General features: G+C 46.0%; 2 protein-coding genes across 6 annotated transcripts; one reads left to right on the forward strand and one right to left on the reverse strand.

The window, feature by feature from the left end:
- Positions 1 to 2,922: 2,922 nt before the first annotated feature.
- Positions 2,923 to 10,119, forward strand: LIPT1 (lipoyltransferase 1). 3 transcript variants are annotated; one of them, XM_023552551.2, is made up of 2 exons: positions 2,923 to 3,020; positions 8,173 to 10,119. In XM_023552551.2, the coding sequence occupies exon 2, from the start codon at positions 8,174 to 8,176 to the stop codon at positions 9,293 to 9,295; it is 1,122 nt and encodes a 373-aa protein (XP_023408319.1). In that variant the 5' UTR covers positions 2,923 to 3,020; position 8,173; the 3' UTR covers positions 9,296 to 10,119. The 3 variants fall into 3 exon arrangements, with proteins under 3 accessions (XP_023408319.1, XP_023408320.1, XP_003413644.1); XM_023552552.2 differs by lacking the exon at positions 2,923 to 3,020 and adding an exon at positions 3,217 to 3,522; XM_003413596.4 differs by lacking the exon at positions 2,923 to 3,020 and adding an exon at positions 6,390 to 6,504.
- Positions 10,120 to 10,219: 100 nt separating this feature from the next.
- Positions 10,220 to 25,455, reverse strand: MITD1 (microtubule interacting and trafficking domain containing 1). 3 transcript variants are annotated; one of them, XM_023552554.2, is made up of 8 exons: positions 25,215 to 25,327; positions 19,859 to 19,928; positions 19,537 to 19,638; positions 17,308 to 17,444; positions 17,096 to 17,182; positions 16,273 to 16,388; positions 14,476 to 14,536; positions 14,176 to 14,397 (listed from the first exon to the last, which is right to left on the reverse strand). In XM_023552554.2, exons 3-8 carry the CDS (start codon positions 19,583 to 19,585, stop codon positions 14,302 to 14,304), a joined length of 546 nt encoding a protein of 181 aa, XP_023408322.1. In that variant the 5' UTR covers positions 19,586 to 19,638; positions 19,859 to 19,928; positions 25,215 to 25,327; the 3' UTR covers positions 14,176 to 14,301. The 3 variants fall into 3 exon arrangements, with proteins under 3 accessions (XP_023408321.1, XP_023408322.1, XP_003413645.1); XM_023552553.2 differs by lacking the exons at positions 14,176 to 14,397; positions 19,859 to 19,928 and adding an exon at positions 10,220 to 10,327 and having other exon boundaries at positions 25,215 to 25,455; XM_003413597.4 differs by lacking the exon at positions 19,859 to 19,928 and having other exon boundaries at positions 25,215 to 25,445.
- Between the last annotated feature and the right edge of the window lies 1 nt (position 25,456).

Below are 25,456 nucleotides of genomic sequence, written 5' to 3' on the forward strand. Positions count from 1 at the left end.
GGAAACCCTAAGGGGCAGTTCTGCTCTGTCCTGTAGGGTCGCTATAGGTTGAAATCGACTCGATGGCAGTGGGTTTTGTTTTGTTTTTTTAATATAAGCAGAAAGCAACAGCATTGTGTGGCTATTTCTAATGATAACTAGGAAAATTCCTGTGGGATTAACTTCCGACAGAATACATTCCCATCCATATGATACAAGAAAGGAAGAAAAACTCAGAGGGACTTCAGTCAAAAGGGTACTAATAAATGAGGTATTGTTGTGTCTTTACTGTGTCTTTATATAGAGTCCCTGTCACACAGTGTCAGGATCAACGTATTGTGAATATTACTCCAAGAGGCAAGTCTTGGTGGCTTTTATTCTAAACGGAGGAGAACTTCATTTCTGCGAAGACTAAAAAGAATGGCCACAGATTCTTTGCTGCTCCTTTCATCAAGAGATGGGGTACATCACCCCACTCCTTAAATCTGGGCAGGCTCATTTTAGTTTCAACCAATAGTGTGTGGCAGAATGGTACTTCCAAAACTAGGTCTGAACTGAGGTGTCCCAGCAGCCAGCTGGCACTAACTGCAGAAGTGTGAATAAAGTCATCTTGGACCTCCCAGGCTAGCCAAACAAAAAAAAACCCAAACCCATTACCCTCAAGTCGATTCTGACAATGACCCTATATAGGACAGAGTAGAACTGCCCCGTGGGGTTTACACAGTTGTAATCCTTACAGAAGCAGATTGCCATGTTTTCTCCTGTGGGTTCAAACCACCAACCTTTGTTAGCAGCCAAGCGTTTAACCACTGCGCCACCAAGACTCCTTCCAGCTCAGCCAACCCTTGCTGAATGAAGCCACATGAGTAAGACCAGGAGAAATCTGCAGAGGAATCACGTAACTTACCCACGACATTGTTGGGAATTAAATTATTGTTTTAAGAGGCAATTTGTTAGGCAGCTATAGTTAACTATTACTTGGCTACCTTGGCTGCTGGGGGAATTTCCCATCTGGTTGAGCCAGGGGATTTTCTTGCCAACTGCAATGAGGGACGCCCCAAATGCAAACGTTCATTGCCTCAGTGTTTGTTCTTTGATCCACTTCATCCTACTTTTTATCATTTCTGCATGACAACTACAAAGGTTTATTCCTTTAAATGCAATTTGTCTTTTAAAACTGATTTTAATTTGTATTTCTGCACCTTTCAAGTGGAGTTATCTGCTCTTTGTACTATGAGTAGTAGATACCTAAAACCCCTTTTAGATGTTAAGTAAAGATATTTGCTGGTACTCCTGCCTGTTAACCCTTCGGTGACCCAATTATTTTCTGCTTTGAATTTTTTGTTGATATTACGTGTTTTCATGAATGGAAGGATGCAGAATCATTGGGTGTGTCTGCATTTTTGGTAGGTAATATGGATTTTTTTCTTGCCCCCCCCCCCCACAAGCCTACCCTAAGTGTTTAGTGGTACATATGAAGTACCACTAATTATACTCCAGAGGCACCACCGGGGTCTGTTGGTACATACGTGTAACAAAAATTTTCAGAATTTCTATTTTTCCTGCCAAAAATTCAGACAGCTCATACAATACCCTGTAAAGCAGTAATTTGAGGCAGAAGCCGTTTCTTTGGTTTCAGTCATAAAGGCCCCTGCCTTGCAGCAGCGTGCACTGTCAGTGCACAGCAAAAAAAAAAAAAAAAAAACCAGTGCCCTGGAGTTGATTCCGACTCATAGCGACCCTATACAACTTCCCAATAAACCAGAGGCTGAAAAAGTTCACGGCCGCTATACGTACTGCTGGACACGAAAGGGTTAAACTCGTTCCACGAAATGTCCCTCCAAGCTGAAACCTCCGCCCCTCCTTCCTGCACCCCGCCTCTCCTGCCTTCCCTTACCCTGCCTCTCCTGCCTGCACCCCGCCTTTCCTGCCTTCCCTTACCCTGCCTCTGCTGCCTGCACCCCGCCTCTCCTGCCTTCCCTCACCCCGCCTGTCCTCCCTGCACCCCGCCTCTCCTGCCTTCCCTCACCCCGCCTCTCGTCCCTGCACCCCGCCTCTCCTGCCTTCCCTCATCCCGCCTCTCCTGCCTTCCCTTACCCTGCCTCTGCTGCCTGCACCCCGCCTCTCTTGCCTTCCCTCACCCCGCCTCTCCTCCCTGCACCCCGCCTCTCCTGCCTTCCCTCACCCCGCCTCTCCTGCCTTCCCTCACCCCGCCTCTCCTCCCTGCACCCCAACTCTCCTGCCTTCCCTCACCTCGCCTCTCCTGCCTTCCCTCACCCCGCCTCTCCTGCCTTCCCTCACCCGCCTCTCCTCCCTGCACCCCGCCTCTCCTGCCTTCCCTGCACCCCGCCTCTCCTGCCTGCACCCCGCCTCTCCTCCCTGCACCCCGCCTCTCCTGCCTTCCCTCACCCCGCCTCTCCTGCCTTCCCTCACCCCGCCTCTCCTGCCTTCCCTCACCCCTCCTCTCCTCCCTGCACCCCGCCTCTCCTCCCTGCACCCCGCCTCTCCTCCCTGCACCCCGCCTCTCCTGCCTTCCCTCACCCTGCCTCTCCTCCCTGCACCCCGCCTCTCCTGCCTTCCCTCAACCCGCCTCTCCTGCCTGCGCCCCTGCTCCCCTAATCACGGTTTTGCATTGGCTTTGGCCACCTCAGAAGGACCCTTGGAAACCTGGCGAGCACCCCTCAGCCCCTCCCCCTTGCTGGGAAAAACGAAGCATGACGCCCTCCCTATACTGTTGTCGGAGGCTGCAATCTTGACGGAAGCAGATCGCCAGGTCTTTCTCCCGCGGAGCATTGGCAGGTTCAAACCGTCCGCTTTTAACAGCGCAGCGCTCAACCACCGGGCCCCAGCGTCGCTGAGTCCTTCCGGAGCGGCCCCGCCTCCCCTGGGCGCCTCCGGCCAATCAGATGGCGTCCGCCGCCACGCCTCTTCCGCCGGCTGCCCCTCCCCGGGGGACGGGGGCGGGGCCGCGCCACGCGCGGAGCCTGCCGGGAGCTCGGGGCCGGCGGTTTTTCTCTCCGCGGCACGGCCGGAAGCGGCAGGTGAGTGCAGCCGGAAGCGGGTTCTTGGGGACGTACGACTTGCATTGGCCGGATGGGGTGCCGGGCCGCACGGTGGCTGTCGCCGGTGCGGTCTTAGCTCCTGGCCCGGTTAGGAGTCCGGGCGGGGAGCGCAGACCTCGGCCCTGCGGCGGGCGGACCGCGTGCGCGCCGCCTCCGTCCGCCGGGCTGGGTGCTGAAGGCGCGCGGTTTACGCAGAGCACAGGGGGGTGAAAACGTGGAGACCTGGCCGCCGGCCTTGCGCGCCCACGGAGGACCCGGGCGGCGAAGCAGCGTTCGCGCCGATCGTCGTCGGGAGACCCAGTGCCGTCGAGTCGATTTCTGCGTTAAATTACCTGCCGTACGGAACCAAAACAGACCCGCTGCCGCCGAGTCTGTGCTGACTCCAGAGTCCTGGCGGAGTTCTACGGAGGCCCTGGACCTGCCTGGGGACACGCGGGACTGGGACCTTTTGCTTCCCGAGAGCTCGGCTGCCCCCCTCAAGGTCGGCAGCGGGAATCCGCCAGCCGCTCCCGAAAACCCTGTGGGGCGCTCGCAGTCTGTCCTGTGGGGGTCGCTGTGAATCGGAGTCCACTCGTTGGAATCCGCCGGCTGCTCCCGGAAACCCTGTGGGGCGCTGTTAGTCTGTCCTGTGGGGGTCGCTGTGAATCGGAGTCCACTCGTTGGAATCCACCAGCTGCTCCCGGAAACCCTGTGGGGCGCTGTTAGTCTGTCCTGTGGGGGTCGCTGTGAATCGGAGTCCACTCGTTGGAATCCACCAGCTGCTCCCGGAAACCCTGTGGGGCGCTGCTAGTCTGTCCTGTGGGGGTCGCTGTGAATCGGAGTCCACTCGTTGGAATCCGCCGGCTGCTCCCGGAAACCCTGTGGGGCGCTGCTAGTCTGTCCTGTGGGGGTCGCTGTGAATCGGAGTCCACTCGTTGGAATCCGCCGGCTGCTCCCGGAAACCCTGTGGGGCGCTGCTAGTCTGTCCTGTGGGGGTCGCTGTGAATCGGAGTCCACTCGTTGGAATCCGCCGGCTGCTCCCGGAAACCCTGTGGGGCGCTGCTAGTCTGTCCTGTGGGGGTCGCTGTGAATCGGAGTCCACTCGTTGGAATCCGCCGGCTGCTCCCGGAAACCCTGTGGGGCGCTGCTAGTCTGTCCTGTAGGGGTCGCTGTGAATCGGAGTCCACTCGTTGGAATCCGCCGGCTGCTCCCGGAAACCCTGTGGGGCGCTGCTAGTCTGTCCTGTGGGGGTCGCTGTGAATCGGAGTCCACTCGTTGGAATCCGCCGGCTGCTCCCGGAAACCCTGTGGGGCGCTGCTAGTCTGTCCTGTGGGGGTCGCTGTGAATCGGAGTCCACTCGTTGGAATCCGCCGGCTGCTCCCGGAAACCCTGTGGGGCGCTGCTAGTCTGTCCTGTAGGGGTCGCTGTGAATCGGAGTCCACTCGTTGGAATCCGCCGGCTGCTCCCGGAAACCCTGTGGGGCGCTGCTAGTCTGTCCTGTGGGGGTCGCTGTGAATCGGAGTCCACTCGTTGGAATCCGCCGGCTGCTCCCGGAAACCCTGTGGGGCGCTGCTAGTCTGTCCTGTAGGGGTCGCTGTGAATCGGAGTCCACTCGTTGGAATCCAGCAGCCGCTCTTGGAAACCCTGTGGGGCGCTGCTAGTCTGTCCTGTAGGGGTCGCTGTGAATCGGAGTCCACTCGTTGGAATCCGCCGGCTGCTCCCGGAAACCCTGTGGGGCGCTGCTAGTCTGTCCTGTAGAGGTCGCTGTGAATCGGAGTCCACTCGTTGGAATCCGCCGGCTGCTCCCGGAAACCCTGTGGGGCGCTGCTAGTCTGTCCTGTGGGGGTCGCTGTGAATCGGAGTCCACTCGTTGGAATCCAGCAGCCGCTCTTGGAAACCCTGTGGGGCGCTGCTAGTCTGTCCTGTAGGGGTCGCTGTGAATCGGAGTCCACTCGTTGGAATCCGCCGGCTGCTCCCGGAAACCCTGTGGGGCGCTGCTAGTCTGTCCTGTAGGGGTCGCTGTGAATCGGAGTCCACTCGTTGGAACCCGCCGGCTGCTCCCGGAAACCCTGTGGGGCGCTGCTAGTCTGTCCTGTAGGGGTCGCTGTGAATCGGAGTCCACTCGTTGGAATCCGCCGGCTGCTCCCGGAAACCCTGTGGGGCGCTGCTAGTCTGTCCTGTAGGGGTCGCTGTGAATCGGAGTCCACTCGTTGGAATCCGCCGGCTGCTCCCGGAAACCCTGTGGGGGGCGCTGCTAGTCTGTCCTGTAGGGGTCGCTGTGAATCGGAGTCCACTCGTTGGAATCCAGCAGCCGCTCTTGGAAACCCTGTGGGGCGCTGCTAGTCTGTCCTGTAGGGGTCGCTGTGAATCGGAGTCCACTCGTTGGAATCCGCCGGCTGCTCCCGGAAACCCTGTGGGGCGCTGCTAGTCTGTCCTGTAGGGGTCGCTGTGAATCGGAGTCCACTCGTTGGAATCCGCCGGCCGCTCTTGGAAACCCTGTGGGGGGCGCTGTTAGTCTGTCCTGTAGGGGTCGCTGTGAATCGGAGTCCACTCGTTGGAATCCAGCAGCCGCTCTTGGAAACCCTGTGGGGCGCTGCTAGTCTGTCCTGTAGGGGTCGCTGTGAATCGGAGTCCACTCGTTGGAATCCGCCGGCCGCTCCTGGAAACCCTGTAGGGCACTTGACGGCAACGGGTTTTTTTCCTTTTTATGTGATGGAGTACAAATTGGTAGTAGCAAAGTGTTCCAAGAACATGAAAGTAAGATTGTCCTTTGAGGAAAATTTATAAAGTTAGTAATTAACCAATCAGAGGGGAGATACATAAAGTTACTTTAAAGAAACAAAATTTTACCAGGCCTTCAAAACTTGATTTTATCCTGGCAGAGACATGGCAGTCTTCTACTGAAGCCTGGAGTAAAGGAGAGGTGCACGTTTCCTGGGTGCATCTACACCGCCAGGAGGGAGGAAGCACCTGCTTGAGAGACAGCAGCTCCCCAGGGCCCAGGAGTTGGGCTGGTTTCCTCAGCGCCCATCCCATCATACATGGCGATCACATAGCCCACTCCTTTTGTTCTGCCTTTGTCTGTAGTCACCAAGCAAACTTGCTAATGTATTCAGGAGCTTCTCAGCACAGGGACCCCGAGTCCAAAGGATGTGCTCCCTTCCTGGTTCTTCATTCTTGGTGGTAATGAAGTCACCCTGTCACTCTGCTCACTTCTGTCTGTTACATCTCAAAAGAGATTGACTCAAGATACAACCTAATCCCGTAAATTGAGTCCTATCTTTTTAACGTAACTGCTCTAATCCTGCCTCATTAATATCATAGACGTTAGGATTTACAACACATAGAAGAATCACATCAGATGACAAAGTGGTGGACAATCACACAATACTGGGGAATCATGGCCCAGCCAGGTTGACCCACATTTTGGAGGGGACCCACCTCAATCCATAGCACCTGGAATTTGCTAACACCCATGCGCCTGGTAAGCACCATCATATTTCACTCAGTTCAAGTATCCCTTTATCTATTAAACCTTTGCTGACCTTTTTAGACAGAAGAAGTGTAAATTTGTTCAATTTTTCTATAGAACAATTTATCAGAATACATAATGAAAATGTGAAGACTCTAACCGAGCAATTGTATCTCTAAGACATTACTTAAGAATTTGGGCTAGTTATGGACGTCAGTAACTTGTTCTATCTCAATTCTTCGATCGAAAAGAAAATGATGAACATCCTGAGAAACAATTGGAATAAAAAGATTATTAAAAGATCAAAGCTAGTAAAAATCCCTCATTATATCTAGTATTTTCAACATTTTGCCAGCTAATATTTCACCAGCACTGCTGACAAGAATTATGCAAAGTGTCTACATGTAATAAGTTTGTTCATAACTTCTCCATTTAACCCTCCATACTCTGACACTTTGTTCCCTGGTCTCAGGAGCACCATTCTAATTTAACAGTGATCTAAATCAAACAGGTATGCTTCCAATAAATCATATATCCCAAAGTCAAATAAAAGCAAACTCATTGCCACTGAGTCAATTCCTATTCATAGCAGCCTATCGAACAGAGTAGAACTGCCCCATAGGATTTCCAAGGAGTGCCTGGTGGATTCAAATTGCTGGCCTTTTGGTTAGCAGTAGTAGCTCTTAACCAGTATGCCACCAGGGTTTCCAAAGCCAAATAGGGATTTTTTTTTAAGTATTATTTGTTAGTTGCCATGGAGTTATTTCCAACTCATGGCGACCGCACGTGTGCAGAATAGAACTGTTCCATAGGGTTTTCAGGGCTGTAACCAGCCATGTCTTAGGTGAACCTCTGGGTGAGTTCAAAGCAGGGTCAGATTAACCAGTAAGCATGGTACGCAGGGCTTACTTGTGTTACTTACCAATCTGTAGTGAACAATTTCACATGGGTTTTACCAGTAGTTGAGCGCTTAACTGTTTGCACCACCCAGGGACTCCAAAAAAAATTACAAAGTAATCATGAAAGCTGTCCACAGAGATGTTCATGAATACGTTAGTGATAATACAGAAAAACTAGAAACAACCTAAAATGATAAACTAAACCACCGAGTGAGTAAGTTGTGGTACATCTGACCACAGAATATTACACAACGAAGATGACGTAAGCGCATGGTTGGTGTTGAGTGAAGTAATGGTACCATCCTACTTTTGGTGGGAAAAGTGTGTGTGTGTGTGTGTGTAGACGTGCACAAAAAAGAATGAGAACACACCAAGACGTTAGCTGTGATGATCTCCTGATAGTGGGATTACAGGTTATTTTACTTTCTCCTTTTTGCTTATCTCATTTTTCTCAATGAACATATATTATTTGTGAATTCAAAATAATTTGTTTGGCTTTGGGATAATATTATGTAATGTATTCGTAGCACAATTGTTGGAAAAATCTATGCACTTACTCCATTTGAACTGAAAGTCTCTGAGGTTTGTCATCACTTGTTTCCTTTGAGTCTCTCTTGTAGAGTTACCAAAGACTAGTGACACGGCTAAAAGGTGAGAAAAGCAACGAGATGAGTTACTTAGAGGATTAGGTAAATCTGGATGAAATAACCAAGAATTGATGGCTAGAAAATATAGTTTTCCTTTTTAATCAACTAATTTGTTTATCTCCCATTTTTAAAAGCATGCTGATCCCATGTTCAGTGAAGAACTGCTTCCAGTTACTTCGTAACCGTCAGGTCCCCGCAGCTGGCTTAAAAGGCACAGTGAAAAACGGGCTCATTTTACAGTCCCTTTCCAATGATGTTTACCAAAATCTGGCTGTAGAAGATTGGATCCATGACCATATGAATCTAGAAGGCAATCCAGTTCTTTTCTTTTGGAGAAATTCTCCCTCTGTTGTAATTGGTCGGCATCAGAATCCGTGGCAAGAGTGTAACCTGAATCTGATGAGAGAAGAAGGTGTAAAACTGGCTAGAAGAAGGAGCGGGGGAGGGACAGTCTACCACGATATGGGTAACATCAATTTGACTTTCTTTACAACTAAGAGCAAGTACGATAGGATGAAAAACCTGAAATTAATTGTGCAAGCGCTGAAGGCTGTCCGGCCCCAGCTGGACGTGCAGGCTACCAAAAGATTTGACCTTTTACTCGATGGACAGTTTAAAATCTCAGGAACCGCTTCTAAGATTGGCCGGACTACTGCTTATCACCACTGCACTTTATTATGTAGTACTGATGGGACCTTCTTGTCCTCTTTGCTCAAGAGTCCTTACCAAGGCATCAAGAGCAACGCCACTGCCAGCATACCTTCCTCAGTAAAAAACCTTGTGGAAAAAGATCCCACTCTGACCTGTGAAGTACTGGTCAGTGCTGTCGCTGCCGAGTACGCCGTTCATCATCAGATTGATAATCACATTAACCTCATAAACCCAGCAGATGAGACGCTGTTTCCTGGGATAAACAGCAAAGCCAAAGAACTGCAAACTTGGGAGTGGATATATGGCAGAACTCCCAAGTTCAGTATAAACACTTCCTTCAGTGTCTTAGATGGGCAGTCACACGTGGAAATTAAAGTACACGTAGACATAAAGAATGGAAGAATCCTGGCCTGTAATATCAAAGCGCCTGATCGTTGGTTGCCACCGGAAGTTTGTGACAAATTAAATTCACGTTTTATCGACAGTAAGTTTTGCCCCATCGAAACTACCATGCTAACGGATATATTACTGAGAACATGTCCAGGAGACCATGAACTATATAGTAAATGGAATATTCTCTGTGAAAAAATGAAGGGAATAATGTGATTCAAAGTAAATGTCTTAATAGTGATGGTTTAGATGAGAAAATACAAAAATTTAAATGTACATTGCATGTCTCTTAAAAAAAAGTCTTAGCATCTTTGAGTAACTTCTCCCCACTTGAAATTGTCTATCACCCATCCTTGTGTTTTCTACTGACCTCTAGGATACTCTTTCTTCACTGATCTTGACACCTGGCACACATTTGTGTCTTCATCTCCTGCTTCTGTTACCATCTTGGTGGTGTGTACCATATTAGACACTCTGACCTCACAGTTGCATGTTTTCCTTACCTCTGAGGACAGAGCCCTGGTGGCACAGTGGCTAAGAGCTAGGCTGCTAACCAAAAGATCTGGTGGTTCGAATCCACCAGCCACTCCTTGGAAACCCTATGGGGCTGTTCTACTCTGTCCTGTAGGGCCTCTATGAGTCAGAATCGACTCAATGGCAACAGGTTTTAAGGGCTAGACATTTAGTTCTGTTATACATAAGGTTGCCATGAGTCTAAGAACAAGTGACCCCAGAAAGCCAAGCAGAAGCTATATTGTCTTCATGACTTTGCCTCAGAAGTAACATGGCATCACTTCTGCTGCAATGAAATGCAACCAAGTTCAAAGGAACATAGACCCCTACCTCTTAATGAGAGGAATGTCAGAGTCCCATTATAACACATCCCACACTTCTGGGATGGGAGATCTCAGGGCAGTTATTGTTGCAAAAGTACAATCTACCACACCGACTGAGGGAACAACATACAGAAGTCCTTAAGGCAGGAAAAAATGAGGCTTATTCATGGTATTGAAGGAAGTACAGGCAAACTCACGTGTGGGAACAAGGGGAGAGCAGGGCAAGACTGAGTTGGATGAGTGGAGACCAGATCATGTAGGCACTGATAGGCTAGAGTAGAGCTGGACTTCACGTGCAGTGAGCAGACAGTTGAACATATTACTCTGGGTACTCTGTGGAAATGGACTGGAGCGAGGCAAGACAGGAAGCAGTTACCGTGGTGGTCAGGCAACATGGCGCTGGCGGCAGCAGCTGTGGAAAGAAGTGGACATGTGTTAGGCACTTGGGAAAAATGAGGGACGACTCCTGTTTTGGGGGTGTCTTCGCTATCTAGTGCAGCTATAACAGCAATACCATAAGTGGCTGCCTTTTACAAACAGAAACTTATTCTCTGACAGTTTAGGAGACTAGAATCCAAATTCAGGGCACCAGCCCCCAAGAAAGGCTCTTTCTCTGTCAGCTTTGGGGGAAGGCCCTAGACATCAATCTTCCCCTGGTCTAGGAGCTTCTCAGTGCAGGGACCCTGGGTCCAAAGGATGCACTTTGCTCCTAGCTTTTCTTTCTTGGTGGTAGGAGGTCCCTCTCCTCTCTGCTTCCTTCTCTCTTTTATATCTAAAAAGAGATTGATTCAAGATACAGCCGAATCCTGTAGTTTGAGTCCAGCCTTATTAACATTACTGCCTGTAATCCTGCCTCATCAGCATCCTAGAGGTTAGGATTTACCACACATAGGAAAATCATATCAGATCACAAAGTGGTGGATAACTACACAATACTGGGAACCATGGCCTAGACAAGTTCACACACATTTTGGGGGTACACAGTTCAATCCCTAATGGAGGTAAGGCTTAATTGTAGTACTTTTAACAAGGAAATAATGAGGCAGGAGTGTCAGGACCCTGGGAAATCTAGAGACTTCTTTACCTGAAACAACATACATGCAACTAGAGCACTTTAACAATGCAGTCCTTGTTGAAGTACTGAAAGTACCAAATACACAGGATGTGGCTATCACCACATTGATGTCAGTTCCCTTCTTATGAGTTGTTTCGTATATTCGAGTGGATCCAGACAGCACCCTTTGAAAAGGAGGAGCCGGAGGGAACACACAAAGTTTTGTCTGCAACTGGTTGTCTTAAAGTGGAAGTGAGTAAAGGGGATTTTACTTTTAAAATTGCTCCTGGGACAAACAAAATTGGCAGTTTAGCTGTTCTTCATCTGGGGCAGATTTCATGAGCGAGTCCCTTTGTTCTTTGGCAGCAATATTAAATAGCAGTTCATCACAATTTTGAAGAGATTTCTCATGGGCGTTTTAACACAACATTTGCCAATTTAACCTTTTTCACATGTACGATTTAGTGACATAAATTACATTTATTTTATTGTGCAACCAGCACCAATATCTGATGCCAAATTTTCCACCACCATAAACAAACTCAGTGCCCCTCAGGGGCAGATTATCCAAGAAGCAACCTAAGCACAGGCTTACTTGTGGTTACTTACTAATCGGTAGTGAAAAATTTCACGTCAAAGATTCTGCTTCTAGGTATGGCTGGCTTCTTTCTCCCAACCCCACAGCACCTTCCTACAGAATCAAAACCTCCTTTCAAACTTAAAATACCTGATGGGTGGATGACCCAGTAAACAAGGTAAGCACAGACTTACTTGTGCTCACTTACTAACCAGTAGTGAACAATTCCACATAGCTTTCACTTTGTAAAATTGTTTGCTACGGATTAGTAAGCACAAGTAAGCCTGTGCTTACCTTGTTTATTGGACAGTCTGCCCATGTCCTCCTCTGCCTCTCTTTCCCACCCTTGGTAACCACTAATAAACTTCAGTCTGTATCAAGGTGAATTACCCAATAGACAAAGTAAGCGCAGTGCTTGCCTTGCTTACCAGATCATCTGTAGTGAACAGTTTCACTACACATTACCAAGTAAGCACAAGTAAACCCATGCTTACCTTGCTTCCTGGGTCATCTGCCCATCAGGGATTGTAAATTTGAAAAGAGGCTTGGATTCTGTAGGAAGGTGCCGTGGAGTTGGGAGAGAGACAGGTGCCAGCCGTACCTAGAAGCAGAGTCTTTGATGTGGTGAAAAAATGTGGAGTTTTTCACTACAGGTGGTCTGGTAAGCAAGGTAAGCACTGTGCTTACCTTGCCTATTGGATAATCCATCCCTGGCTCTATACACTGGTCATCGGCATGTTTTTTTTAAGCATTATCATTTGTTGTAATGTGTGAAAAGTATTTTCTGAGAAAAGTATAAACATCCTAATACAGTGTGCTTTGGTACAAAAAAACACAGATGTGATTTGCTAATACCATTTGTTTCTCAAGAGAGAGTATGTCATCAGGTGAAGGACGTTAAGGACTTCAGGTGCCAAAAGAGAAGTCTGATCAAGTGCCACCTGGGACAGATGGATTCAGGTGAGTTCCAGAGGCAGACTCCAAGTTTGCATATGGAGATGAGAGAGGGCAAGGAATCAAGAATGACTGCGAGATTTCTTATCTGAGCAACTGGACGGATGGGGGTAAACGTGGGGGCTGGGGAGCGCGTACCAGAAGTGTAGTTGGGGGCACACTGTATTTGAAATACTTGTGTGCTTCTGAGATGCCAGAGGAAATATCACATAGGAAGTTGAGTATATGAGACTAGAACTCCAAGGAGAAGCCTTGGCTTAATTTATAAGTTTGGGAGTTGACATCCTATAAATAGTATTTTAAGTCATGAGAATGGCTGAGTTGTGGATAATTGTGAACTTTTATGATTCATCTAAAGTCTAAAATTTACAATTGTTTAGGATCCACGCTCCCTGACGTTTGAGGAATTCTAAGTCTTGGTGGGAGGTGGCGCCCCCCTCTTCCTGGCCCCCCCGGAAGTTAGGGTGTGGGCACAGGACCTGGGCTTTGCCGATCAGGTGCGCCTGCTGCATGGGACTCGAGACTGGAAGATACTGGTGCAGGGAACTTGGGACGTGGAAACCCTTCTCGCTGCAACTGAAGGGGGTGGTGCCAAATGACGTGTGCTGGATGGGCCAGTGTGTAAGGGGGAAGACTTCTGTGGGAATCGGCAGTAAGGAATGCTGATTTAGAGTAAATGGCAGCCTTGAGTGGGGTTCTTTGGTTATTATTGCACGTCAGTGATTGATGGAGATACTAATTTTTTTCCAATGCTCCACTGTTCTATGCTTGCCCCACTTTTCCACGGAACCAAGTCTTTGTTCCCAACAAGTCAACTGGCATCTGGATGGATGAGCTCACCCAGGCCAGCTTGACTCTAAGCCGAAAGGGTTATTAATCGTGCAGCCAAGTCAAACGAGCTGCAAGGTGCACCTGGCGAAGTTCTGCCAAGGACACTTATCTTCATTGCGACAAAATCAACGTTGTCCACTTTTCTGCTTATTGGACCCCAAGCCCCATCTGTCTCTAAAGAGCACACTAATCCATGATGATTTTCCCTCCTGCACTCTAGGGGCAAGATCAACACTCCAATTCATCTTCATACCGCTGTTAGTTGCTGTTGAGTTGATTCCAACTCATGGCGACCCGTATGTTATAGAGCAGAACTGCTCCATGGGGTTTTCTTGGCTGTAGTCTTAACAGAAGCAGATTGCCAGGCCTTTTTAATGCAGTACTGCTGGGTCGGTTCAAACCACCAACCTCTGGGTTAGCAGTTGAGCACAAACCGTTTTCACCACTCAGGATCCTTATCTTCATACTTGCTGCTGTTGCTGGGTGCCGTCGATTTGTTTTTCGACTCACAGCAATCCGATGTGACAGGAGAACTGCCCCACAGGGATCTCGAGGCTGTGGTCTCTTACGGGAGCAGATTAGCGGGTTTTCCTCCCATGGAGCCACTGGGTGGGATCAAACCGCCAACCTTTTGGTTAGCAGCCGAGTGTTTAACTGCTGCGCCACCAGGGCTCCTTTAGCTTCATGCTAGCACATTATTTGCTGATGCACTCTCCAACAGCCAAAATAAGGGAAAAGCTGGTAACACGTTTGAACGGTATGACTAGAAAAGAAGCTCTGTAAACCTACTGAGTAATGTATTTACAAAAATCTTTAGAAATGTTCACACAACTGAACCATGGATCCATAAAGTAGTAGAAATTTAAGTTTATTGATAAAGTCATATATTATAGCAATGATCTGTACAAAGTAGAAAAAAACAATATTCACTCAAAATAGAAATACATGATGCAAATTAGGCCACTGTGTATCATATTTTTTTTGTGTGCTTGTTATGAAAAATGTCCACTGTTGTTTCATGACATGGTCTTAAGTCAAAATCACAATATCCAAGGGAAAAACGACTCTAAAAAGACAAGAAAAGAGTGTTGTTTAAAAATGATACAAAAAGTGTGCTACACTCACTCATAAAATTATAACCTACCTGTGGTTTCTTAAAATAGTCAAGTCCCCTTCCAATCTTAATCATCCATCCATTGTTGAACCTATTGAAATTAGTATATAGTATTACATTAAAGACACTGATGTCAGGCAAATATCAAGCTGTAGTGTATTATGTATCAGCGAAATCTCCCCCTAACAAAGGAAGCCACTTCTTCAGGGGTGTGAGCTGGTCAAACCTGGGTTAGTCGCGGGCTGTGTCCGCAATGAAACAAAATGTCCGTAAAACCGCGAGTTGGTTTGATGAGATGATAAAGACTTTAACAATTCAATTACTCCTGCACTTCAGCCTGTTGGTAAAAATTTCCTGCTCTGCTGACAAGAGGTTTCCAAGTACACTCAGACCGACTGGTGGTGTGTCAGGGGTTCCTCTACCTCGAAATGGGGAACGTGAGCAGGAAGAGCTCTGGACCCAGACCTCTGCTTCAGTCATACCCAAAAACCAAACCCGGTGCCGACGAGTCGATTCCGACTCACAGCAACCCTTTACGACAGAGTAGAACTGCCCAATAGGGTTTCCAAGGAGCTGCTGGTGGATTCAAACTGCCAACCTTTTGGTTAGCAGCTGTAGCTCTTAACCACTGCATCACAGGGGATCCAGTCACAGCAGGTGCATTTTCATCTGTTCTGCATACTTTGGTTGTGTGTAAGTTTCCATTAAAACCAAGGATGCCACTGCTGTAAACACATGAAAGCCGCTGTGCTCAATGGACGCGAACATATCACAAAAATTGGTGCATATTCTGTGTCCTTGTAGACACCCCATGCCAGCATTACCTACTTAGGATACTTAATAAACCATGAGAAGTTAAACCACATTAATAAGCATTATTTCACTAGAAAAGGAAATTATCCCAAGACCGTAACACTATGTGCATGGTTGAAGAGACAGACAAGTATTTCCCCTTCCAATGTGGCGTAGCGGAAACCCTGGTGGCATAGTGGTTAAAGTGATACGGCTAACCAAAGGGTCGGCAGGTGGAATCCACCAGGCGCTCCTTGGAAACTCTATGGGGCAGTTCTACTCTGTCCTACAGGGTTGCTGTGAGTCGGAATCCACTCGACGGCACTGGGTTTGGTTTGGTTGGTTTATGTGGCGTAATGGTTAAGAGCTACAGCTGCTAACCGAAAGGTCAGCAGTTTGAATCCACCAGGCACTCCTCGGAAGCTCTATGGGGCAGTTCTACTCCATCCTATACAGTTGCTATGAGTCAGAATCAACTCGACGGCGAGTTTTATGTGACACAGAACATGTACAGTAAATTTTATTCCATTAAAAAAAACCATGCCCACTGCCATCAAGTTGATTCCGACTCACAGTGGCCCTGTAGGACGGAGCAGAACTGCCCCATAGGGTTTCTAAAGCTGCGTATCTTTACGGAAGCAGACCGCCACATCTTTCTCCTGCAGAACGGCTGGTGGGTTCGAACCACTTACCCTTTGGTTAGCAGCTGAGTGCTTGACCACTTTGCCACCAGGGCTCCTTAAGGAAATATTAAACTAACACATAGGATAAAGTAAATTAAATCTTTTTTTTTCTTCTCGAAAGTAAAAAGATACTAAAATTGAACTTTGATTTTTAAATATTTTAATTGAATGTTAGCATGCAATTATATAAAGCCTAACTTATGAAAGGACATAAAAATAACTGTACTTCAAGGGCATAAGAATTGAAATAATTCCGTCCACTAACCTAATCTCTTGGTCGTGTACTGAGGAAGAGACATAAAAATAACTGTATTTGAATGGCATCAGAATTAAAATACTTCCGTCCACTAACCTAATTTCCCGGTCGTGTATCGAAGAAGAGTAATCCACCTCCAACAGCACGCCGTGACTCCTGAGCGATTCTTTTATTTCTCTCAGGCCATTACTCTGCTGCTCTTTCCCACCACCCTATTAATGGCAAAAATACAATTTTCTACCTCAGTTATTAATATTTTAAATTACCCCTAAGCTACGCAACGTGTCATAGGTGAGCTAAGACAGAAAGGTTCTATACTAGTTTTAGTTTTTACTGTCTCAAAGAAGCACCAAGCAATGTGAAGTAGTTTAAACAGCAGTTGTTATTACCAAAATAACTGTTTTTCTAATGTGAACGTGACACCACTCTGTACTAAAGTCTATTTAAGTAATGATTTTAGTCACTCAGATGGGGCTGTCTTCTCAAATTAATCCAAGAATTTAGAATTATTTAGAAGCATTCCTGTGTAAGTCAAAATCAAGATACAGGAGCCCGCCATTATGTGACCATGCCCCAGGAGGCCAATGCAATAAATAAAAATAATAATAATTAGTAAAGAAGAAACAAAACTGTCAATATTGCAGACAATGTGACTGCCTCCTAGAAATCCAAGAAAATAAACTGACAAACTACTGGAACAAAGAAAAGAGTTTAGCAAGTGGCCAAATACAAGGTCAAGGTACTGAAATCAGTAACATTTTTCTCCAGATGTTTTATGCCTCTCATTAGATAACAAGTTAACTCCCAAGGAGACAGATCTAGCTAAAACATTACGTCCAGGTTTTCCTTGATTCACTACATCTTGTAACTGCATAAAGTTTATGAAGTTAAGAAAGAGGAAATGCTCCCAGGTACCTACTTCATCCAGAGAGGTGAGAAGATGAATAGTTTTTACTTTACATGGTCTTTTAATAAGCATCTCACAAAATCGAAGGAAGTTATACAGCTGAAAGACAGGAAGACGGGTTATTACTAACTAGTACATTTTATATGACATGTAGTACTTTATTGTATTTTCTTCCATTATTTATTCTGTTATTTTACTCATTACATTGTGTCCATTCCACTTACCTGATGCGTGTGTCTTATATAAGGATCTTCTATCCAAACTTCTGTAACTGTCTCATTCAGGTATTCTTGAAAAAGTGACTCATAGCTGAAACCTGTTGCATTCTCTTCTATTTTAATTTGCTTGTGATATTTTCCATCTGTGAAACACAAGCTTCAACAATAAAACTAGTGACCACTGCTTTTCTTTTTTACACTTATTATATTTCATATACAGTGATTAATCAGGATCAGATACAAGTTAATTTTTTTAATTCATTCACGCAGCAAATATTTATTGAAACACTACTACATATGAGGCACATTGCAAGCTGCTGCAGATACACACATCAATAAGGCAAACATGGTGTCTGCCCTCATGGTGCGTGGGCAAGGGGGAAAGTCCAGAAATTTCTGGGAACAGGTCATGAGTTGGATGCTCCTGACCAGGCAGTTTATTCAACGTAGGACTGGATATAAACTGACTGACAACTTCCTGTCACCATGGGTAGAATCACAGCCATAACTCAGTGGCTATCTGGTCCTTCTCTTCAGACTGAAGTCTTTTTTTATGTCTTGCAATTTAATAGCTAAAAATCCAAACCAAACCTGTGACCATCAAGTCAATTCTGCCTCATAGCGACCCTACAGGCAGAGCAGAACTGCCCCATAGGGTTTCTAAGGAGCAGTTGATGGATTTGAGCTGCTGACCTTTTGGTGAGCAGCCAAGCTCTTGATCACTGCACCGCCAGGGCTCCTTAATAGCTAAGGTGAGTATTAAACATAAAACCTGTTGCTGTCGAGTTGATTTGACTCATGGCGACCCTATAGGACAGAGTAGTACTGCCTCATAGGGTTTCCAAGGAGCTGCTGGTGGATTCGAACTGCTAACCTTTTGGTTAGCAGCTGAGCTCTTAACCATTGTACCACCAGGGCTTCATTAGACACAAAATGTATGTGGTATAAGATGGAATTTTAGAAGTCTTTCTTAGAATTTGAAGAGGGTTTAATAACCCAATCTAAAGACTAGGATGTCACAGCTCAGCAGGGTAGTTCCACCGGTTTTGTTAATTCAAAATGAATAATTATTGAATAAGTTACCAGAGACTTTTAAGGCTTTTTAAAAATATGACCCCTACTGGCAGTTCCTAACTTATATGGTGGTTGCCCTTTAAACTTTGTTTAAAAATCAGTAGTTTGGATTCTGTTCAAATATTTCCACAGATACAATGTTAGAAACTGTGCATCAATTTTCAAGTCAATGTTAATTTAACTCAATATATTCCAGCCACAATGCTGATGGTGCTATAAAATCTATCCACCTATTTCACCAATGCATTGCAGGGAAATTTCATTCTTGATTTCAACTTGGGGTGAAGGAAACACAATTTTATTCCCACTGAACAGAGGGTGTGGGCTGGTAGGGAATACTAGGAAGAGTTGGGGAGAGAACTGTAGTGAGGCAGAGAGGAAGACCGGCTGGGGGCCAAGGCCCTGGCTTTTGAGGGCACTAGCACCTCTGGCTGCAGAAAGCAGCAGTGGTGTGCGCTTCAGGTAAGGGTGGCAACGGTCATTTATATCTATGTTCGTAAACTGGATGCTCATGAGTACAGAAGTCAGAATAAATACGGAACAATACCTACTTCACTTCTAATCATTATGAACAATTAACTCCTAAAATGTTTTGATTCACAAGAAAATCCAAGAGAAGTCCCAACTGTTTTTTCAGAGATTTTGATCATTTCATAAAGGTAAATACCAATAAAATTCAGGATTTACACTCAGTATTCCCCTGTAGGGGAGCCCTGGGGGCACAGTAGTTAAGACCTCAGGTGCTAACCAAAAGGTCGGCAGTTTGAACCCACCAGCCACTCCTTGGAAACCCCATGGGGCAGTTCTACTTTGTCTTCTAGGGTCTCTCTGAGTCAGAATCGACTTGGCGGCAACGAGTTTGGTTTGGTTTGGCTTATCCTCTGTAGTAGTTCTTAGACTGGGTCTATACACAGGCTTCACGTGGATGGAGAATTCCTTAAAGTGGCATGCAAAGTTTTAAAGGGTCAAAGAGGTCTCTGACACCACTCTTTTCCACCAGGGGGGAAAAAAAACAGTTAAGAATCTCTCCTGTACCAGGGAGCAGAAATCTGTAAGCGTGGACAAGTGGTCCCGACTGCAAAGTACTCCCAAGGGCAGGAACAGAACCACTGGATGAATGGGGCTCATCACAACCCACAACCCATAAAACAGCCTCTTTACCTTCTTTTTCTTGATCCAAGTATTTCTTTATGTTTTCTGCTCTATCCATGTAGTCAGAAATTTTTTTTCTGAGATTACATTTCTTTGTGTCATCTTTGGTGCCTATAAATTAGAAAATATATTCTCATGTTTTCACAACAGTTTATTTAGCAGAAGCATTATGTCCAGTTTCCCAAGTTTTCCAAACACTTTCTGCCTTTAGCCTGTTTTGTCTCAGTCCTAAAATACAGAGGATAGGCTTGATGGTACAGGACCTTCATCTTTGCACTAAGCATCTGAAGCATCTTTATTTAGGAATAGGGATTTCAATAATGTAACTCACCTCTGAGGACACCCGATGGGGTGATATTATATGTCAAACCTGAGTCTGAGCACCATCTTGTCCTAATAACCTGCAAGTTTGAAAATTTTAGCATAATCAAAAGATAGCAAATGATTTCTTCCACAAAACCAACTTCTCTTCCAGACTTCCCTATTATAGTTAATGCACAATCATTTTCACAGCAACCCAAGAATATGTAAGTTATCTTTGAATACACATTATCAATAAAATCTTACGTCAAGCCCCTCTCACCAAATCACTTCACCCTCCTTCCTGCTGATATTGTTTGGTTTCCATAAAAGTTTCATTTTTAACTTCTCAGTATATTGCCTTATTTTGAAATAATTTCATATTTGTAGAAAACTAGTAAAAATAATAGTTTCCTTCTTGCAAATTTGCCTAATGGTAAAATATTACATAGCCATTGTTCAGGCATGGACCAGTAATGCTAAACTTGCCTCCAAAAATGGAGGGTGCTCAGAGACTGACAAAAGAGGTGGGCAAATTCAAGGTGGCAGCAAAGGAGTTTATTAGAGACACTTACATATGAAGTGAGTCCTGGGCAGCTGCAGGACCAAGCGGATTTCCCCACCCTGCAGTGGGAGGGCAGATGTTTTATAGTGGTGGTGGACAGTAGTGGCTACATGCCATGGATTTGTGTAAGGATCACTTAGCAAACTGTAGTGAACTAATGGACCACATGAGGGCGCTCATGTTCAGCCTTGCAAAGCCTGTTTCCCCTTCAGTCCGCCCCTCAAGCCCAGCTCTTGCAACCTGGCACACTCCCCCTTTTGTATGAGAGACTCTGCAGGGAACAGACATAGAAGCAGGGTTGGTCAGGTGCTGTGTGGTACCCGTGCATGTGCAAGAGACAGAGAAAGTGTGTGCCCAGAACAGGGGGAAGCCTTCTCTGATGAGGAGAAGGAACTGGGAGAGAGAAGGCGACCTAATTCCCACCCTCCTTATTAGAGAATGTTCTGGACTCAAGGCCTTAGACAGGCTGGATGGGAGGCGTAGAGGCAGACCATGCCCCCAACAGCCATAATACAATGATCAGAGCCAAGAAATTAACATCAATACAATACTATTAACTCATCTACAAATCTTTGTCAAATTTCACCAATTTTCCTACTAAAGAAGTTATTTTTTTAGCCCAGGTCCCACATTGCATTTAGTTGTTATGTCTCCTTAGTTTCCTCCAGTGTATGACAGTGTCTTTCCCTGTCTTTTAGGACCATGACACTTATGAAGAATATTGGTCAGTTATTTTGTAGAATGTCTCTTTTTGGGTTGTCTGATGTTTTCTCATGATTAGATTGAGGTTATACATTTTTTGGCAAGAAAATCACAGAAATGACATGCCCTTCTCAGTGGGTGCATGATGTTGGTGTATCTTATTACTGGTGATGTTAATTTTGATCATTTGGTTAATGTGGAACTCACAAATTTCTTCACTGTAAAGTCCCTATTGATTTGAGTTTCTCCAGAGGAGACAGCTGTTCCTTTTCTCCATCTATTTTACTCAATTATTTATATCAATATGGACTCATGGATATTAATTTTATCATGGGTTATAACCTAATACAATCATTACTTTGGGGCTCTGATGATGCAGTGGTTAAGAGCTCAGCTGCTAACCAAAAGGTTGGCAGTTCGAATCCATCAACTACTCCTTGAAAACCCTATGGGGCAGTTCTACTCTGTCCTATTGGATTGCTAGGAGTCAGAATCAACTGCTGTATTTTCCACGCCCCAGGGCTGGAATCAACCGTTTCTCCAAGGATCCCTGGTCGCTTTTATTGGAGAATGGTATATAGTAACCAAATTCTGGACACTAGGTGTGCTCACTGTTGCTAGGATGGAGGTGCAGGAGGGGTCCCATCACTACTTCTAGACCCTCTCAGCCGACAGAGCCTGACACGGGCACACATCTATATGTCTGTGTCTACCCATCAGTATGTATATTAAGAACCACAGCTTCATGCTGATACCTTCAATTCCACAGGGTCCATTCTAGCCTCCCCCTTTCCCTATTTTTAACCTTTTTCTTATTATCCACAATATATTTCTTTGCTCAGTCCTACAGAACATATAAAGTAGTTTCAAAATTACTAACATATCCCTGTTAGAAACAAATTTGCCCACTAGAATATATTACTTGTGTATGATTTGTTTCATTTTTAACTTTACAGAAAACAGTCAAGATGCTATTTTTTAAAGATTCTTAGGTTACCTATTTTCTTCCCCACCTTCTTAATTAGGTTACAAATGAATAACTCAGACAAGTGTCACTTCCTCCTGTCCCTTGCCACTCACTCCCATCCCCCTCTTCTTTCCACCCCTTTCCCACACACCCTACTTCAGGTAATTAATCCCATTAGTTTCTGGTTTCATTCTTCCTACATTTCTTTTACACAAATGAGTAGATACATGAATATCTTCTTATATCTTCTTTTTTTTACATCAAGGATAGCATACTATTTGTCCCTTGCTTTTTTCACTTAATAGCACATCCTGGAAATCACTCCGTGTCAGTTCACAGAGATCCTCCTCATTCTTTTTTTTGTAGCAGTATACAACTTCAGTATGTAAATGTCATAGTTTATTCAAGCAAGCTCCTATCCATGGGCATTTAGGTTGTTTCCAACATGTTACTGGTATCAACGTAACGACTGAAATCTTCCCCTTCAAGTCCTTCTACTGCCAAGATTAATATAGTCTTGTTGCTAGTTGCTGCTGCTTTGGCTCCGACTCATGGCGACTTTATGTATAACAGAAGGGAACACTGCCTGTCCTGTGCCCATCTCCATGATCTCTGATATATTTGAGCTCACTGTTGAGGCTAATATCATTTAGATTTCTTGTGCTTCTACTACAGTATCAAAAGAAAATCATAACAAATCCATCAACCCCTGGTGAGGAGTTGTTCCTCCTGTGGTGAAACAAGGAGCACTGGTGGCGCAGCAGTTAAACACTCGGCTGTTAACCAAAAGGTCAGTAGTTCTAACCCACCAGCCACTCTGTGGGAGAAAGATGTAGCAGTCTGCTTCCGTAAAGATTACAGCCTCTGGGGTAGTTCTACTCTGCCCTGTAGGATCACTATGAGCTGAAATCGACTTGATGGCAATGGGTTTTTTGTTTGTTTGCTTTAATGATGATACAAGAACTCATACTCTTCCACCAGGTAATAAAAACTCCTCTAAACATAACCTTGAAGTGTCCTCTCTTTTGTCAGGATTTTTATAGAGTCCCTGGGTGGTGCAAATGGTTAACATGCTCAGCTCCAAATCAAAAAGTTGGAGCTTCGGGTCCACCAAGAGGTGCCCTGGAAGAAAGGCCTGGCAATCTACTTCCCAAAAAATCAGCCACTGACGTCTGGTGTCTTAAACACTAGCAAGCAGCCATCTAAGATGCATCAATTGGTCTCAACCCACCTGGGGCAAAGAAGAATGAAGAACACCAAAGACAGAAGGTAATTACGAGCCAAAGAGTCAGAAACAGCCACATAAGCCAGACTACAACAGCCTGAGACCAGAAGAGCTAGATGGTGCCCAGCTACAACCAATGACTACTCTGACAGGGAACACAACAGATAACCCCTGAGGAAGCAGGAGAGCAGTGGGATGCAGACCTCAAATTCTTATAAAAAGACCAGACTTAATGGTCTGACTGAGACTAGAAAGACCCAGGAGGTCATGGTCTCCAGACCTTCTGTTAGCCCAAGACTGGAACCATTCCCAAAGCCAACTCTTCAGACAGGGATTGGACTGGACTATGAGATAGGATATGATACTGTGTAGACACATGAGACTATGTGGGCAACTCCTGTCTGGAGGGGAGATGAGAGGGCAGAGGGGGACACAGGGAATACAGGGTGGAGAGGAGGAGTGTGCTGTCAGATTAGGGGGAGGGTAGCTAGGGTTACATAGCAAGGCGTGTATACGTTATTGTATGACTGACTTGTAAACTTTCACTTAAAGCACAATAAAAAAATTTTTAAAAATCGGCCACTGAAAACCCTATGGAGCACTGTTCTACTATGACACACATGGGGTTGCCATGAGTTGGAACCAAGAGTTAAGCAACTTGGTTTTCAACACTGAAGAACGACATAATATAAAGTCTGACTGTCCCACCCACAATTCTGTGCATTGCTCACACAGAATTCCAGTACACACGTTTCTTAAGAAAACACTTTCTCCTGCCAGAACGTGACTTTATTTTTGCTTACTTTTTATAAAAATGTTTAATAGGAAAAGTAAAACAATGGTATAATGAACACCCTTATCACCTATCCTTAGACTTAAAAGTTGTTGACATTTTGCCATATTTGCTTCAACTTTTTTTTTTTTTTTGCTTAAGTAAAATTAAATTCCAGACATCATGACATTTCTTCCCAAAACACTTCAGTCTGCATCTCTAAAAATTAAGGATATTCTTTGAAGCAACCACCAAAAAACCTGTTGCTGTCGTATTCCTACTCATGGTGCCTCTGTAGAGTTTTCTTGGCTGTAATCTTTACGGAAGCAGATCGCCTGGCTCTTCTTCCGTGGTACCACTGGATGGGTTTAAACAGCCATACATACTGCTTGTACCACCTAGGGACTACAAACAACCACGCTGACTAGCAAAATCAGTCATTTTAATGTCAACCAATCCAATTCAAACTTCCTATACTGATCTAAAAATTTATTTTAAATTCTTTCAAACCCAGACCCTAACAAGGTTTATACACTGCATATGGTTGTCTCTTAAGTCTTTTTAAATCCAGAATAACCAAACCACACCTGCTGCCATCGAGTCAATTCTGACTCATAGCGACCCTACAGCGACCGTATAGGACGGAGCAACACTGCCCCATAGGGTTTCCAAGACTAATCGTTTCAGAAGCTGATGGGCACATCGCTCTCCCAGCGAGCGGCTGGTGGACTGGACTCGCCGACCTTTCGGCTGCCGAGAGCTTAACCACTGCAAGGCCAAGGATCCTAAATCGAGAATAAACCCGTTGCAGTCACTCGATCCAACTCCTAGCAACCCTATAGGACAGAGCAGAACTGCCCCATAAGGTTTCCAAGGAGCTGCGGGTGGATTCGAACTGGCGATCCCTTGATTAGCAGCCGTAGCTCGTAGCCACTGCGCCACTTGGGCTCCAAATCTAGACGAGTCCCCCTTTTCTTAATGACTTCCGTTTACTAAACGTACAACAGAAGCGTGCCCGGTGCGCGGGAGAGCAGCCCACCGTCTACCCCGGACTGCTTCCTGCGGCGAGGAGGAGCTGTGCTAACTCTCAGCCCTCAGACACAGCAGGAGCCCAGCGCCTTTTCCGCTGGATCCAGCCCGGCGGCTCGCTGCTCACCTTTCAGAACCTGCAGGAGCAGATCGATCCCCTCCTGGTAACAAACCAGAGCCTGCGGATACCGCGACTCCGAGTCTAGCTCCACCGCCCGCTTCAGCACAGCGACTGCAGCTGTGCCGTCCGGGTCCTGGCCCAGCCCGGACCTCGCCATGATGCCGGGACCTGCCCTCTGCCTGCACCCCAACCGGGGACCCGAGGGCCTGCCGCACTTCCGGGCAGCCGGGGACCCGAGGGACTGCCGC

Source organism: Loxodonta africana, chromosome 15 (genome assembly GCF_030014295.1).
Source record: "Loxodonta africana isolate mLoxAfr1 chromosome 15, mLoxAfr1.hap2, whole genome shotgun sequence".
Taxonomy (NCBI): domain Eukaryota; kingdom Metazoa; phylum Chordata; class Mammalia; order Proboscidea; family Elephantidae; genus Loxodonta; species Loxodonta africana.